At 38.3% G+C, this 18,411-nt stretch overlaps 1 protein-coding gene across 7 annotated transcripts in view; it reads right to left on the reverse strand.

The window, feature by feature from the left end:
- The window catches only part of LOC115215033 (dystrobrevin beta), a 412,633-nt gene that overhangs the window by 131,015 nt on the left and 263,207 nt on the right, over nt 1–18,411 (reverse strand). For all 7 annotated transcript variants that reach the window (XM_036505503.1, XM_036505500.1, XM_036505497.1 and 4 more), the window contains 2 exons: nt 11,425–11,552; nt 5,463–5,558 (listed from right to left, as the gene is read on the reverse strand). In XM_036505503.1, the coding sequence (XP_036361396.1) occupies nt 5,463–5,558; nt 11,425–11,552 (224 nt within the window). The remainder of the gene's footprint in view (nt 1–5,462; nt 5,559–11,424; nt 11,553–18,411) is intronic.

Below are 18,411 nucleotides of genomic sequence, written 5' to 3' on the forward strand. Positions count from 1 at the left end.
ATTTTATTATTATTATTATTATTATTATTATTATTATTATTATCATTATTATCATTATTATTATTATTATTATTATTATTCAGGTCACTACCTGAAATCAAATAATAGTAATAATAATAATAACAACAACAACAACATTGAAAAATACCTTAGGAATGAGAACCCAGGTTCGAAATTTCCCCAACACACCTGATGAAGGCTGGAGGGTATATCAGCCAAAATGTTGTGTTAACAACAAACAAGATGAGGACAAATATCTGTCAAATGTAAATAATGTAAATAAGAGCAGAGTACTTCAACAGAAATATGGCAACAACAGAGTTAAGCCCTCATCTTCTAGAATAAAACCACTTCTCTTGGGATGGTGACTTCACTAGTGCTGGTGCCATGTAAAATGCAGCCAGAGCACATTTCCAAATGGTTGGCTTTAGGAAGGGAATCCAGTCATAGAAATCATAGCAAAGGAGACATGGGATCACAATGCAGTCCTTGGACCCATAGGGGATTGTCAAACCATCCAACCCATTCTGGTGTGGGACATGGGGACTTGATGATGATGATAGCCCTTTCTCTCTGTCCTTATTCTCAGAACTAACGAAATAAGTACCAAGAAGACATGGGGAGCCAAGGGTGCTGGGGTTCTGCAGTAAACGATGAGAAGTGAGTTTCAGAGCTGACACTAAGTAATCGCTTGCATTAGTTCCTGTTTCTTCTGAGATCTTGATTCTACCAAAGGTATTTCAGATATATAAGAACTGGAACTGTCATTATTAATGCCATTCTTTAGAGATTAGGTTAAGATTGCCATTCCTAAGAATGTCTAATCTTGCAGATATTGAATATCTCAGCTTAAGAATCGGTAAGATTTCAAGAGATCTTTCTAAACATGTTTAGTAAGACGAGAGTGCATGGTGGAGGAGTTACTATGACTGGTACCACCACCACCACCATCATCACCATTACAACCACTGTGATACTACCACCACTACTACCACCACTACAACCATCGCTATCACCATCTCCACCACCACCACCACCACCACCACCATAATGATGGATGAGTCCTGATATATGCAACCTTTACCCACCTACACTCAGTTCTTCATTCCCTACCCAGATCCTTAATTTTATTTCTTCCTTGCTCCATCCCAAACATTCCCATTCTCTCTTCTATAATGTGAGTATCCATGTAGCATCTCTACAATGAGAAACCTGCTCTGGACCCTCCTCCCTTTAATCCAGAGGTTCTCAATCAGAATCAACCCTTGGGGAGGTGGGGGTGCATATAACACTTTAGGGGGTCCATATAAGATTTTGTTAAAATTCATGTCCAACAAATTGTTCATACTTCTACAATGCACAAAATATTTTAATTTCTTTTTTACACAACTCCCAATAATATTGAATTATAAAAATATAGGGGGATTTTTTTAAACATCGACTGGCTAATAGGAATCAGAGGGGCCCATAGGTAAAAAAGGTAGGAAACCACTGCTTTAACCCTTTTGATACCAACCCACCTAAGACTGCTCATGATTCTATGATACAAACTGCACAATTAAAATTATCTAACTCAAAATTTTCAAAATTTTCATTTTATTTATGTGCCAAACATCAGCTTAATAAAAACAAAATTATTCTACAAAATTCTTCATTATTTTCAAAATAAATTGAAACAAGAGCAGTGTATCATCATCATTTTATTATTATTATTATTATTAAGTAGTTTTATTTTTATAGCATGCTCTCACTTCACAACCGAGCACAGCTCTGTGTGCCTTGGGTATTTGCTGTGATTTGTTGTGATGCTTTGATGGTTACTGTATTGAAAGTGTTTTGCATAGGATGTGTGCAATGCCTAGTAGTGCAATTTTCTGTATGTTATATGTGTTTGTAAGTCCTGGTGTTTTTGTTATGTATTTGTCTGAATATTTTATTATTATTATTATTATTATTATTATTATTATTATTATCATTATTATCATTATTATTATTATTATTATTATTATTCAGGTCACTACCTGAAATCAAATAATAGTAATAATAATAATAACAACAACAACAACATTGAAAAATACCTTAGGAATGAGAACCCAGGTTCGAAATTTCCCCAACACACCTGATGAAGGCTGGAGGGTATATCAGCCAAAATGTTGTGTTAACAACAAACAAGATGAGGACAAATATCTGTCAAATGTAAATAATGTAAATAAGAGCAGAGTACTTCAACAGAAATATGGCAACAACAGAGTTAAGCCCTCATCTTCTAGAATAAAACCACTTCTCTTGGGATGGTGACTTCACTAGTGCTGGTGCCATGTAAAATGCAGCCAGAGCACATTTCCAAATGGTTGGCTTTAGGAAGGGAATCCAGTCATAGAAATCATAGCAAAGGAGACATGGGATCACAATGCAGTCCTTGGACTCATAGGGGATTGTCAAACCATCCAACCCATTCTGGTGTGGGACATGGGGACTTGATGATGATGATAGCCCTTTCTCTCTGTCCTTATTCTCAGAACTAACGAAATAAGTACCAAGAAGACATGGGGAGCCAAGGGTGCTGGGGTTCTGCAGTAAATGATGAGAAGTGAGTTTCAGAGCTGACACTAAGTAATCGCTTGCATTAGTTCCTGTTTCTTCTGAGATCTTGATTCTACCAAAGGTATTTCAGATATATAAGAACTGGAACTGTCATTATTAATGCCATTCTTTAGAGATTAGGTTAAGATTGCCATTCCTAAGAATGTCTAATCTTGCAGATATTGAATATCTCAGCTTAAGAATCGGTAAGATTTCAAGAGATCTTTCTAAACATGTTTAGTAAGACGAGAGTGCATGGTGGAGGAGTTACTACGACTGGCACCACCACCACCACCATCATCACCATTACAACCACTGTGATACTACCACCACTACTACCATCGCTATCACCATCTCCACCACCACCACCACCATTGCTGCTACCACTGCCACTGTTGCTGCTGTAATGATGGTCTGGTGTTGAATTACATATAAAATGATAACGAACCAGATACTCAACAAGTTGTATAGATAATTGGAATATAAGTTATTTGATCAAATAAGCCACACAAGGTTTGTGGGGAGGCAGCGAGTCGTTCTGACTAATTTTGTTGATCCCAAAGGGTATACGAAAGATATCTAATGAGAATTATTGTTGGAAAGTCACATAAAATGCTTCTTTTCAAAGATAAAAATGGCACGGTCGATTCTTGATATTGATATTGTCCTCATATAAAAGACGAAAATATGTTCAAGAATTTGTCTGAGGGAACATTCCAGAAGATTCCATAACAAATGGTAATCTGCTGTTAACTCTTTTTTTAATGGATTGTTATTATTTTGTTACTTTAAATTCTTCAATCTTGTTACAAGTATTCATATCTGGAATATATGTGTGTGTGTGTGTGTGTATACAGGCATATATATGTGTGTGTGTACATAAAAATATATATATGCATATATCAATATATTTGCATGTGTATATAGATATGTGTGTGTGTGTATTGATAGATGTTCATATATCTATCTATCTATATGTATGTATGTATGTGGGTGTGTGCATGCATGTGGTCTGATCAATAAGTATCCAGACTGTTGCTATAGTAACAAAGCTAAAACACGCAGGGTGAAGCTGCTTGGCACAAATTGACCTTGAACTCTGCTGTGCATGTGCACTAAGTTTTAACATTCTAGCTTGCATCTGCTGTTTACAGCAGTGATTGGAAGGAAGGTGTGTAGCGTGTGATTGTTGCATTGACCATGACAGAGAAGGTTAAGCAGAAAATCTGCATCAAATTTTGCCAAAAGCTTGATGATACCTACTCAGAGGCCTACACAAAGTTTTCAAAATGTTTTCATTGTTCTTGACACAATCAAGGAGACCTTGTACAACTGAAACCTGAGTGTCCTTTTGGTCAGCTGAAAGCAGTTTTGGCACAAACTTGGCAGACACGTGTCTCATACCTAAATCTTCAGTGATAATGAACTGAACTGGACCGTCACTAATCTGCACATCCTCTGATAACTCACGGATGGTGATTTGACAATTTCCCATCACAGCCACATGCACATCTGTGATGTTTTTCTCAGTTCTGCTGGTTGTGATTCACCCAGAACATTCGTCAATACCAACATTTTTTTGACCATCTTGGAAACGTCTGAACTACTCATACATTTGTGTGCAGCTTGTATACATCTCTTCATATACTTTCTGCAACTTTGCGCAGGCCTCTGAGCAGGTATCACCATGATAACTTTACAGGGAAATAGGAGAATAAATGTAGAAATAAAAATAAAAATGTATAAAGATGCTATAGTTGCAGTTCCATTATCTAAGGAAAGTGGTGTGTAAAAATGGTAGAAATTCCTTAAATAATGGGACTACAACTATAACATCTATATATTTAAAAAAATTTTTATTTCTACATTCATTTTCCTATTTCCCTATATACTCCTTATTTCCTTCCTTTTCCAAAATAACTCCTGATATTGAACTCTAATATTTTCCACTGTTTCACTCTCTCACATCGTCTCTGATGAAGGGATATCCCTAATATCCCAGAAAGACTAACTCTCTTTTTGTAAATGTCCTGAAAATTCCACACAGCCTTGGCTTTGTTGTCTCACTTTATTTAATACACACACACACACATTGTATATATCCAAGATTAATTCTACACAGTGGTAAATACCCAGAAGATATTATATATACATTTGGCCATATTTGAGGAGGTCAATGGAACACAATGTATGTAGATCAATTCACAAGGGAGACTGGATGACACCCCCAAAGACTTCCCTCAACTAATGAGGGACTAAGATGGACAGCATGTGCAGATCAAAAATCTCTGAGCAAGCTCAACCAGATGACAATGAGGTGTCTTCAGGTGAGTCTATTTCTGCTGCAAGGAAATACCTGAATCTGATTCCTAGTCTGAAGATTACTTCATCTCTTCTTCCATCTCACCACTTTCAAGGACTTTAGTAAAAATCAGGAGTGCTTCTCCTGGTTCCTCAACTCAAACGAACAGAACAACAAGGAAATTGTAGTTGGGATACCTGTGCCGGTGGCATGTAAAAAGCACCATCCGAACATGGCTGATGCCAGCGCTGCCTTGACTGGCTTCTGTGCTGGTGGCACGTAAAAATCATCAACCAATTGTGGATGCTGCCAGCCTCACCTGGCACCTGTGCCGGTGGCACGTAAAAAACACCCACTACACTCTCGGAGTGGTTGGCGTTAGGAAGGGCATCCAGCTGTAGAGACATTGCTAGATCAGACTGGAGCCTGGTGCAGCCATCTGGTTCGCCAGACCGCAGTCAAATTGCCTAACACATGCTAGCATGGAAAACGGACGTTAAACGATGATGATGATGATGATGCTGATTGTACAATTGAAAGAGGATACTGAGAATAGCAGAGTGTCTGCAGTACAAACCTTCTTGAAGTTGGACCACTGTCAACTGAAGACAAGTCGATAGAATGACTACAAGCCTCTTGGAGATCGTTGTGCACCATTACGGGGGTTGGTGGCCTTCAGAAGAAAAGAGAAAAAACTTGGAGATTTTGGCAACAAATAAATAATAATGAAATTACAAAACTATAAACGATGTCTTGGTGAAGTCGTAACAAAAATGGTTTGCTTCTTCCACAAGTGATTGTTATGGCAAGTAAGATTGGACGTAGAGGAAAATTATATTAAAAAGTTGAAGAGAGAAGCTTAAAGTACGTGTGCGGGGGGGGGGACTAGAAGAGAGAGAAAGAGAGAAGTGGCAATGGATGAAAAAGTGTGAATTGAAAGAATTAGGAAAAGACTGTTATATAGAACCAAAAGAAAAAAATCAGATTATGAAGAACCAAAGAAAAGTTAGACATGGGTAATGTAATGTAATGAAATAAAAAGGGGGGGAGTTATAAAAAAACTTAAAGATACTAATTGGAAATTAAAGTGGGAGAAAGGAATGCAGGGGGTATGTGGTGGGGGAATCAGGAGGAATAAGAAATAAATAAGTTTGTAAGAGAAGAGAGAGATGGGTGGGGTGGGGGAAGAAATAGGGAGAGAAAGAGAAAGAGGTGGAAACAGGTGGGCAGTAAGTGATGTGGTGGTGGTGGTGATGGTGGGGAGACTAAAAAGCAATGACATAGAAATATATTAGGAGGGAGGGGAAAAAAACTGAATTGAAATGATTGAGAAAAATGCAGAAAAGGAGAGAGAGAGAGAGAGAGAGAGAGAGAGAGAAGAATTTGAAGTGATTGAGAAACATTGGTTTCTCTCTGATGCTTCCATTTCATTCTACAGAATAGTAAAGGATGGCGAGGTCGAAGAATAGGAAATTGAAAGAAAATCATGCTGTTCACTAAGAACTGAGTAGTAGTAGTAGTAGTAGTAGCAGCAGCAGCAGTAGTAGTGGTGGTGGTGGTGGTGGTGGTGGTGGTGGTGGTGGTGGTGGTGGTATTGTTATTGCTAGTAACAGCAAATGGAAATTAAATTAGTTTTGCACCAAGTCCAGTAATCTAATCTCAATGTTGGCAAGGAATAATAATGGTAAGCTGTGATAATGGAATATTACTAAGATTTTGTTTCACACTAACAAGACAGGGAAAGGGTGTGTGTGTGTGTGTGTGTGTGTGTCACCTTCATGTTTTCTGTTTGCAGAAACATTAGTTAAGAATTCCTGTAACAGCAGCTATTTAAGCCAGAAAACATATGGCCATATTTCATAGAAGAAACACAAATTAAAACAGGTATTATATGGAAAAAATGATGGAAGCATTCCATTATTGTTATCTGGTGATACTAAAACAATCTGAAGTGGAGGGCCAGGTGGAAGTGGATAATAAATCTAAAACTATTACCTTGATTGACATTTTTTTCTTTCAAATTTTCCTTCCAAACAATGATTTCTTGCACAACCACACCATTCTACAATCAGGGTTTCTCAACCATTTTTTCCCCCCTTTTTGTTTAGACCTTTTTGGTCCCTGTTTTACTTTACCGGACCCTAAAAAATTCTATTACATTTTTATAATTAAATATTGTATATAAAAAAGAATTGTTAAAATATTTAGTGTGTTGTGTTAAGTATAACCAATTTACTGCACTTTGTTTTTGGATTTGGTTTGCAAGATTCTTTATGTGAGTTCGTGTGTTGAAGCATATTCTGTTGTGTCTGGGGAGAGTCATTCTCTTTTACGGCCTTATAATTTAACACACTCACCGGTAAAATTTCCACTCATTTATTTTTCTAAAATTTCCATTGTGTCTTGCAACCTTTTCAATAATTGCTGAAAATCAATAACCATTGAAAAGGTTGCAAGACGGAATGAAAATCTTAGAAAAATAAAGGAGTGGAAATTTTACCGGTGAGTGTGTTAAATTATAAGGTAGTAAAAGAGAAGGACTCTCCCCAGACACAATTTATTGCAGATAAATTTTAATGATAAAAGTTTGGTTGTGATGTCATCAATGAATGTCCCAACAACCACATGGTCAACAGATAGGGAGGAAGAAAGCTCTCCACCACCACCATCCTATTTTTTTTTGGTACTATCACCTACCACCTCCTCCTTCCTGACCCACTTTTATTTCCTTCACCCCCTCCTCTGACCCCAATCTGATACACATCATTAACCATGCCATTCCCTATATCCACCTGTATCCCTATCCCTAACCACTCAACACTCACCTTTCATATTCTACTTACCTACTTTCCCACCCACCCACCCACCCACTCTTTGCAATCCCCTGTCCTTTTTCTCTCTCACATATTCACTTTGTACCTTGAGGTTAAACCCCAATAACCTCATATCCCCATCTCTTTTCTCTCTTTCCAGCTGGGGGCGGGGTAACCATGTATCTCTTTTAAAGCAAAACGCCTGTTCTTTCTGTCCCTCTCTCAGACTTTACACTCTTAACACCTGACATAAAGCCACTTTCCTCAAGACTACACTCCACTCAGTCAAGGGAGACTTTGTCTTGCAAGTTACATGGAAACCTCACTAGGACTGGTGTCACGAAAAAATAAAAAGCATCCATTAGACTGTAGAATGGTTGGCACTGGGAAAAGCATCCAGCTGTAGAAACATTGCCAAAGAAATTGTGGTTTGGTGCTGCTCTCTGACTTGTTAGATCCTGTTGGAACCATCCACTCCATGCCAGTTTGGAAAAGGAATGTGAAACGACTGTGATGATGATGATGATGAGGCTTGTTCACGTATCTCTCCAATCTTACTTCTTCTTGTATATGGATGGCGCTTCTCAGCCACTGCCAACTATGCAAACGATGTCATTCGTTATTCTACCAGATGGACATCAATCAACACATGATCCCAACCGTATGGACATTGATCAACATATGATCTGGACATCTTACACCAAAATAAACACAGTTGCCATGAATGGAGACCTTGACAACATCTTCCAATAGGAAGAAGATAAATTCAGGTCAGGTGAGCAACACAAATATGTCCTCATAATACACCTGTAATGTAACACCTGTAATGTAACACCTGTAATGCTACACCATTATCTTTTGTAAACAATAAATGATTAAAGACTTAACAAGCTTCACAAATAAACCCAAGGGTGTTGTCTTATAGACCTGACTGTGTTTCCTATGATGCTATGTATTTTATTTCCAAGTGGTGGAAAGAACTGGAGTCAAAAGACTGGTCAATGTCAACAGTAACCAACAGGATAGATGCTTTTTTTCCTCTTTCTTTTTGCCAAAGCCATAACTGGCCTTATGTGAGTGGTGTAACAATCAAGTTTAGTGGGTCTGAATCCATGCTACACATTGTGAAAAAGAATGTATGTGGTGTGTGAGTACACACTATAAATCTCTCTTACATTTCCAATGTGTATAGAGGAATGTTGCTCCTTCAAGAGGAATTTAGTTAAGTTTTAGAATCATTGTAACTTTGTCCAGTTTTCAAATTCTTGGAACATGACAACATTGCTGTGAGCATTAGATGCTGTTCCTTATAATAATAACCCTTTCTACTGCAGCTACAAGGCCTGGAATTTTGAGGGAGAGGGCTTAGTCAATTACATCAACCCCAGTATGCAACTGGTACTTATTTTATTGACCCTGAAAGAATTAAAAGCAAAGCTGATCTCGAGAAAAGCTGCGGTCAGAGTGTAAAGACATGAAATGCTACAAAGTATTCTGGCTGGCATGCTAACGATTCTACCAGCTTAATGATAATAACAATGGTTTCAAATTTTGGCAGTCATGAGGCCAAACATCCCTGAAAGTTTCATTCGAATCCATCCAGTGGTTCTTGAGATATCTTGTCCACAGTCAAACAAACATGACTAAAAACAATACATCTGCCTTAGCTAAGGCAGAGGTAATAATAATAATAATATAATAATAATAATAATAATCCTTTTTACTAAAGTCACAAAGCCTAAAAGTTTTTTGTGGGGGTGGGGAACTAGTCGATCATGTCAACCCCAACGTTTTACTGGTACTTCATTTATCAACTCCAAAAGGATGAAAGGCAAAATTGACCTTGGTGGAATTTGAACTCAGAAATACCGCTAAGCATTTCGTCCAATGTGCTAACGATTCTGCCAGCTTGCTGCCTTTAATAATAATAATAATAATATAATAATAATAATAATAATAATAATAATAGTTTCAAATTTTGGCACAAGGCCTGTAATTTTGGGGAAAGGGGTCAAGCCAATTACATCATCCCCAGTATTCAACTGGTACTTATTTTATCAACCCTGAAAGGATGAAAGGTAATTTCAACCTCAGCAGCATTTGAACCCACAATGTAAAGATAGACAAAATACCAGCATGCTAAGAATTCTGCCAGGCAGCCAACTTAAGAATAACTTCTATAGATGCCATGTTGTTCTGGGTGGATTCTTGTAATCTTCTCAGTGTTGGTGTTTCAGATTTCTTTAACTGTTTTTCTGGGATTTGATGGAAGAAAGGAACAAGAGTCATGCCAAGGCGTGTATCTGACATTTTAAGATGATCTCCTTGCTTACTGAACAGATTTTGAAATCAGCTTTATCTTTTATGTTTCAGGTGATCAATAACAATCAATATCTATGAACAAAATCAATCGACATCATCATAGTTCTTCAAAAAAAGATATTGTTTCTAAAAAAGGAGTTAATCCCTAAATAGGGTAGAGTCAATAGGGGGTGGGGTGGGGTGGGGGAAAACTACAAACATTTTCCACATGAAATAATATTTAAAAAGAACAAATATATATATATATATATTATATATATATATATAAAACTAAGGAACTGTTGCTTCTGCTGAAAGTTTTACAACCAATTCTTTGTTTTAGCTTCATGTAGCACAAGAGAAATGGTTGGGGATATAATTTGGAATAAACACTGGGCTGGAAGAATAGAAGTTAAAAGTGAGAGAGAGACAAACAGAGAGGGAGAGAGAATTAGAGGGAGGGAGGGAAAGAGAGAGAGAGACAAAGGGTGGGAGAAAGAGAGAGGTAAAGAGAGAGAGAGACCATTCTTATACATCTACAGGAGTTCATACACATTCATAAGATGAAGTAATAAATCATTCAGTTATTTATGTGTTGTGTGTGTGTCTGTGCATATATATGGATCTTTTTGGTTTGAACAGCAGTTTTTTCTAGCGGTGACATATGCAATTGTCACCCATAATTATGACCCTAGTATCGATCTATTGCATTTCAATGTTTTAGGGTTAGGGTTAGGGGCGGGGGGAAGGGTATCTTTTTTTCTTCAGAAATGTAAATAAACCCAATCTGTTTCTTAAACAAGGGACATATTCATACGGCACAGAATGTTTTTTACCTCAATGGACATCATTGATTGGTTGAAATTGCAGAAATTGAAGAAAAAAAACAACAAATATCTTACAAACTATAGAATTTTCTCAATAAAGCCAAGAGAAAAAGATGTTTTATAAACACATTCTACCAGTATACGAAGTTAAAAATTTTTTAGTTACCTGGAAATTATGTTAAAAACTGCCGTTCAAACCGAAAAGATCCATATATATATATATATATATTAGAGAGAGAGAGTGAAATAAATATAAGCAAACATATATATTTGTATATATGTTTAGTGTTGACTGTCAGAAGAGTGCTCAATACCATAGCTGAGATTAATAATATATTTCAGGCAATTCAGTCTCTTTCCGCTTTGCAGTTTCACCTGTATGTGCACAGCAGATTCATCTGGCAAGTTATAGCATCACTTACCTGGTGACTGTCTAAATACACAGGAAAAGCATGAGAGCAGCCAGAGACTCACTCAACCAAAATAAGAATCTCATATGTAAATACAAGCATGGATGAATATATGTGCACATTTATCGCAGAGAATATATTTACAAAGGCAAAGAATTTGATTAATATGAAACTGAAGAAACACTTACACAATATTTGTTAAATCAATTCGGTTTTCTGGAACGTCAGAAAAAGTAGGAATTTTATGATTTGGTTTGCTTGGTACACAGCGGAATGACTTTTTCAATGAATGACCAATCTGTTTTGCTGGAGATTTCTACAAAACACAGAATAATAATAATAATAATAATAATAATAATAATAATAATAATAAAAACGATCACGTTCTGATAAATACAGTTTCTGCGATAAGAAAAACTAGTGTAAAATATTTTCAGGTAGGCAGAGATAAGCTTTTTATCAGGGGGGATTTCGCTGATAAAACTTCTATAAATAAATAAATAAATCACGTTGTAATTTTCAAAATCTACCATTCGTCAAATTTATCAATAAAATCCCTCACATTTAAAACCAGATGGAATTTTTTTTCCCCCGCTGAAAGTCAAGATAAACTAATTACGAAGGAAAGTTAAGGAAAAGCTTATCAATTTTATTTTTGTTACTATTTTCTGTCGGTAAAGATATGTGTTGGAATGTAATATAGGTTTCAAATATTTAGCACATGGCCAGCAAGTTTGGCGGAGAGTTAAGTCGATTACACTGACCCCACAAAAGGATGAAACACAAAGTCCACCTTGGCAGGATTAGAACTCAGAATGTAAAGATGGATGAGATACCATTAGGCATTTAGCCTAGCTTGCTGACAGTCCTAAGATTACTGCCTTAGGTTAGAATATAATAACAGAAAAAATATTCCAGATCTGTATATTTTATGTCTGTTTTTCCATGTCAGCATGGCTTAGATGATTTTATTATTGAGGCATTATTTTACAGCCAAACATCCTTCCTGTCACTAACCCTTACCTGTTTTTCAAGTAGGGGATTTGTTATCCCACTTGTATGAGAAAGAATGAAGTGAGTGCAGGATTTGCTGACAGAAGACAACAATAACAACAATATGGCTCATAGGTCATGACTTTAGTTGAAAACAAATGTAAATTATCACACACACACATATGCGTGTGCTCTCATATATATATATATATATATTATATATATATATATATATATATAATATATATATATATATATATATATAGAGAGAGAGAGAGAGAGAGAGAGAGAGAGAGAGAGAGGTGGGGGGGGTTCTGAAAGGGGTCTCAGAGGGTAGCGTCCCTGCCTTCCTGAGCACATTTCTTAAAAATTGTGCTAGAGGCTTTGGTTTTGGGATCACTCATGTCTAGAAACTGAGGTTGGTGGGTAAGCAAGGCCATGCTGCTCCTAGAAAATCCAGTTAAAAAAAAGCCTCATGATAGCAAAGGAGAATGGGTACCAGCTAGCTCAAAGGTTGGGGGTGGGCTGCATCTGCCTACCTCTGTTGCTATGGCAATCAGGTAGATCCAGCCACCCCAGTTAACAGGGACAAAACCTGGATTTAAAACTGGATGATGATGATAATGATGATATATATATATATATGTAAGTATGCTTATATATATATATGTGTGTGTGTGTGTAGGTGTGCTTATATATATTTATATATTTTTCCATGCTTGCATGGGTCAGATGGAATTTGCTGAGGATTATCATCATCACCACCACCACTACCATTTAATGTCTGTCTTCCATGCTGGCATGGCTCAACAGCATCTATGAAGCCAGAAAACTGCACACTGAGTTCCGTCTGCTGTGGTAAGGTCTCTATGGTTGGATGTTCTTCCTAATGCCAACCATTTTGCAGAGGGCATTGGGTGCATTTTATGTGGCACCAGCACTAATGAAGTCAGTAATAAACTTGCAACTGAGTTGTGGGTACAGAGTTAAGGGGGTGAGTGGCTTTAGGCCAAGTATTGAAAGACTAAAGTGAGAGAGAGAGAGAGAGAGAGAGAGAGAGAGAGAGAGAGAGAGAGAAGAACAGGAGGTGTTGCTGTAGAAGATATTCATGGCTACCCAAAGCGGAATGGCAGAAAGGATGGTGATGAGGAGTCAAGGCACCCAAAAAGCAAAGTTCAAGAAGGTGAACATAAGAGAGAAAAGACGTAGAGAATTGAGGGTGACTGGGTGAGTTCAGTTGACTGGTGCCTTCCAGTTTTTGCCAACCAAATCCATGCTCAAAGCTTTGGTCAGTCAGAGGTGCCATGTAGTGGGATGGAACCCAGAACCATATGATTAGAAATAAACTTCTACACATCCATGCCTGCACCTATATATATATATATATATAAATATATATATATATTCCAACCCATGCTAGCATGGAAAATGGATGTTAAACAATGATGGTGATGATGATGATGATGATGACACACACACACACATACACACACAAATTGGAGCCTGGTGCAGCTTCCTGTCTTGCCAGTCCTCAGTCAAACCGTCCAACCCATGCCAGCATGGAAAGTGGATGTTAAACGATGATGATGGTGATGATGATGACACACACATACATACACACACCTAATGGATTGTTTCAGTTCTCATTTGCCAGTTTCAGTGATGAGGATTGGGGAGGCACAGGGTTACCGTAGAGGACACTTGCCCAAGGTGCTGTGCAGTGGGATTGAAACTGAAACCACATAGTTGGGAAGCAAACTTCTTAATCATACAACCATGCCAACACTTAAAAACAAACCCCCCAAAAAACATGCAATTTAAGAGCCGAGAAAGCAGGAAGTTAGGTTTTTCTTTTTCTTTTAAGGTTTTCTTGTGATGTAATTGAAGAGAATTGAAATTGGTTGCAGGACAAGAAAATAATATGACTTCTGATAGAATCACTTATGTGATTGTATCAGAAGTGTTTGCAGTAATAGTTTAACATCACTATTCAAACCCATACACCTGATACAGTTGTAGCAGCAGCAGCACTAGTAGCAGTAGTAGAAGTAATTTAGTAGTAGTAGCAGCAACAGCAGCCGTAGTAGTAGTAGTAGTAGCAGCAGCAGCACTAGTAACAGTAGTAGTAGTAACAGTAGCAGAAGTAATTTAGTAGTAGTAGTAGTTTTATTGACATCTAACACCATTTTCAGTTTCTTACAACAAACCACTTTATTTAAATCCATTTTTGACTCTGATTTCTTTTGTTTTTTTAATTTTTTATTTATTTATTTTTTGCTGTTTTCTCACTTTCAGCTGATCAATTGTTGAAATATTTCCTAAATTCCTCATTTGTCTTCGTATTCTGGCATTATTCGAAAAGAAACACCAGTCTTTATACATTTCAGGGGGGACCTAACTACAAAATACAACAGTCACCATTAACGAGTTTCATTTCCAGATAGTTACATTTTTTCGGGGTCGTGGTGGTCGTGGGACAGGGGTGGTCACGGGATGGTGGTGGTGTTGGGGGTGGGGTGGGTTAAGGATCGTCCATTTTAGGTTTCAATTCACAAGTATTTCAAGCGTTAGGAAGGAAGGACGTCTGGCCATAGAAATCATGCCGAAATAGCCATCACTGCATGCTAACATGGAAGACGGATGTTAGATGATGATGATGATGATGGTGATGATGACCCAATTTTTGTTTGTTTGTTAGCTTGCACTGTTACAGAGACAGAGAGTTATGTAACAGATAATATTAAACATACAACAAAGAAAACCGACACGCTCCATTAGTTACGACAACAAGGGTTCCTGTTGATTTGCTCAACCAAACAGCCTGTTGGTGAAATTAACATGCAAGTGACTGAGCACTCCACAGACACGCGTACCCTTAGCATAGTTCTCAGGGAGATTCAGCATGACACAGAATGTGACAAGATTGGCCCCTTTGAAATTACAGGTACAACTCATTTTTGCCAGCTGAGTGGACTGGAGCAACGTGAAATAAAGTGTCTTGCTCAAGGACACAGTGGGTCACCAGGAATCGAACTCACAACCTTATGATTGAGTTGAGCACCCTAATGACTAAGCCATGCACTTTTGAAACACACGCAAACACTCACAGGATGCGAGGCAGAAAAACCTCCCATATTTCTGATGGTCAATGGTGTGGCACTGGAGAAGTTAGGCAGATAAGAATGGTGTCTTCATATTGCTAAAGGTTTACCATTTTCGTTTCCAGTTACCATTATGGCTTTAAACCAGCATGAAAAAAGCATTTGCTGTTAAAATGTTTATCAAGAATGGAGATTCTGAAGTTATGGGAGGCACTGCACCCTATAATCTTTTATTGTTTGCTTGTTTCAGTCATTAGACTGTGGCCATGCTGGGGCATCACTTCGAAGAATTTTTAGTCAAATAAATCGACCCCAGTACTTAATTTTTTAAAAACCTGAGAATTATTCTATCAGTCTCTTTTGCCAAACCACTAAGTTACGAGGACTTAAACACACCAACATCAGTTGTCAAGCAGTGGCGGCAGACAAAGATACACACACACACATATAGTGGGATTCATTCAATTTCCATCTACCAAATCCATTGCAAAAGCTTTGATTGGTCTGAGGCTATAGTAGAAGACATTCGCCCAAAGTTCCACACATTGGAACTGAACCCAGAACCATGTTGTTGGGAAGAAGACTTGTTGCCACACATGCACCTGTATATAATATAATGCAGTATATTATGTATGATCTTGTATTGATAATCTCAGAAAACCAGCGTCACCTTACTGGCACTTGTGCTCGTGCTAGTAGGGTGCCAAGAGCACCATTCGAGCATGATCGTTACCAACGTCGCCTTACTGGCACCTGAGCTGGTGGCATGTGTAAAAAGATTCGAGTGAGGTCATTGCCAGTACCGCCTGATTAGCCCCCATGCCGGTGGCACGTAAAAAGCATCCACTACACTCTCGGAGTGGTTGGCATTAGGAAGGGCATCCAGCTGTAGAAACTCTGCCAAATCAAGATTGGAGCCTGGTGCAGCCATCTGGTTCACCAGCCCTCAGTTATTTGTCTAACCTATGCTAGCATGGAAAGCGGACGTTAAACGATGATGATGATGATAATCAATGGAAATAGAGGAGATAAAGGTGTTGTCCAGGTGAGCAACAGTGACACAGTAAGGTAAAGCATACACGATGAAAAATATGTTGCTTTTTCAGGAAGAGAAAGGAAACCTGTTTGACTCAGAGTCTCACACATGACTCCACCATTTGACAAAAAAGCCTAAAAATTACACTTTCTACTGCATATTTAATATACAAACTGTTATTTATGTCTTTACCCCTGCGCACGATCTGTCCCTGCCAGATCTCTCCCCACCCCCAACAACACATCTTCCTAACATCCCCTCTTCCACCTGTGTTCATCACTCACTACCTTCCCCTCCCCCCGATCTCCCACTCTCCTCCCCCACCCTCCCACTCATCCCATCCACTCCTCTTCACCATTTCATTTATACCCTCCTCCCTGGAACTTCAGGGTAGGTCCCAACATATCATCTTCACCACCATCGCTCTCTCTCTTTCTCCTACTGAGGGAGCTATGGATCTCCTCTACTGCAAGACCCCTATTTCTGACCCCATTCCTCTCTTCTCATCTCACCTGGCACAAAGTCTCTCACCCACCCCACACTCAATTCCCTCCCCACCCCTCAGTCGAGGTGGATGTTTGTCCTGCCAATTACCTTGCAGCTGCTGTGCCATGAAGAAAGCCTAGCATTGCTCTGTGAAGTGACCGATGTTAGGAAGGGCAGGTGGCCGTAGAAACCACGCCAAAGCAGACCTCACTGCAGTACAATGCAGTCTTTTGGTTTGCCAGTTCCTGTCAAACCATTCAACCGATGCCAGCACTGATGATGGATATATGATGATGGTGATGATGATGATGATATACATACTACAGCATACGTAATGTACACATACTAAAAACCAAATAATAGCTAGTTTGGACATTACATATGTATACAGTGTGTGTGTGCGTGTGTGTGTGTGCGTGGGTGTGTGTGCATGTGAATATATTTATATTAATCTTATTACATTCTGGATGCATTACCATACTACACACACACACACAATTGAAAAACAATTCAGCATAAATGAAATCATCATCATCATCATTTAACGTCCGCTTTCCATGCTAGCATGGGTGTTTTTTACGTGCCACTGGCACAGGTGTCAGGGGAGGCTGGCAACGGCCATGATCGATTGGTGCTTTTTACATGCCACCAGCACGGAGGCTTGTCGAGGCGGTGCTGGCAACGGCCACATTCGGATGGATCTTTTTACGTGCCATATAAATGAATTCATATATACACACACACACACACATATATATATATATATATATATATATATATATATATATATATACATCGGATTATACATATATATAGTGAAGGCACGTGACTTAGTGGTTAGGGCATTTGGTTGATGATCATGTCGTGAGTTCAATTCCCAGCAATGAGTTGTATCCTTGAGCGAGACACTTTATATCCCATTGCCCCAGTCCACTCAGCTGGCAAAACTGAGTAGTACCTGTAATTCAAAGGGGCCAGCATTGTCACATTCTGTGTAACAGTGAATCTCTCTGAGAACTACGTTCAGGGTGCATGCATCTGTGGAGTGCTCAGCCACTTGCACATTAATTTCATGAGCAGGCTGTTCCATTGATCGTATCAGCTGGGACCCTCATTGTCGTAACTGACGGAGCGCTCCTATATGTATATGTATATATAATGTGCCATACATGTATTAGGCCCAGTATGTGTCTGATAAAGTAATATAGTTTAGCTTGCAGCACAGACAAGCATACACACACACACATACACACACATATATACACATATAAACATATGTACATATACAATGCACATTGATATATATATATATATATTAAAATGTACAGACATATACATTTATATATATATATTTACATGTATACACACACATATATACGGTTATATCATCATCATCGTTAAACATCCGCTTTCCATGCTAGCATGGGTTGGACGTATGACTGAAGGCTGGCGAACCAGATGGCTGCACCAGGCTTCTGATTCACCAGATATATACATATACATATATATCTATATCTATCTATATATATATATATATAATACATATACATACACACACA

The sequence above is a fragment of the Octopus sinensis genome, linkage group LG8 (genome assembly GCF_006345805.1).
Source record: "Octopus sinensis linkage group LG8, ASM634580v1, whole genome shotgun sequence".
NCBI lineage: Eukaryota > Metazoa > Mollusca > Cephalopoda > Octopoda > Octopodidae > Octopus > Octopus sinensis.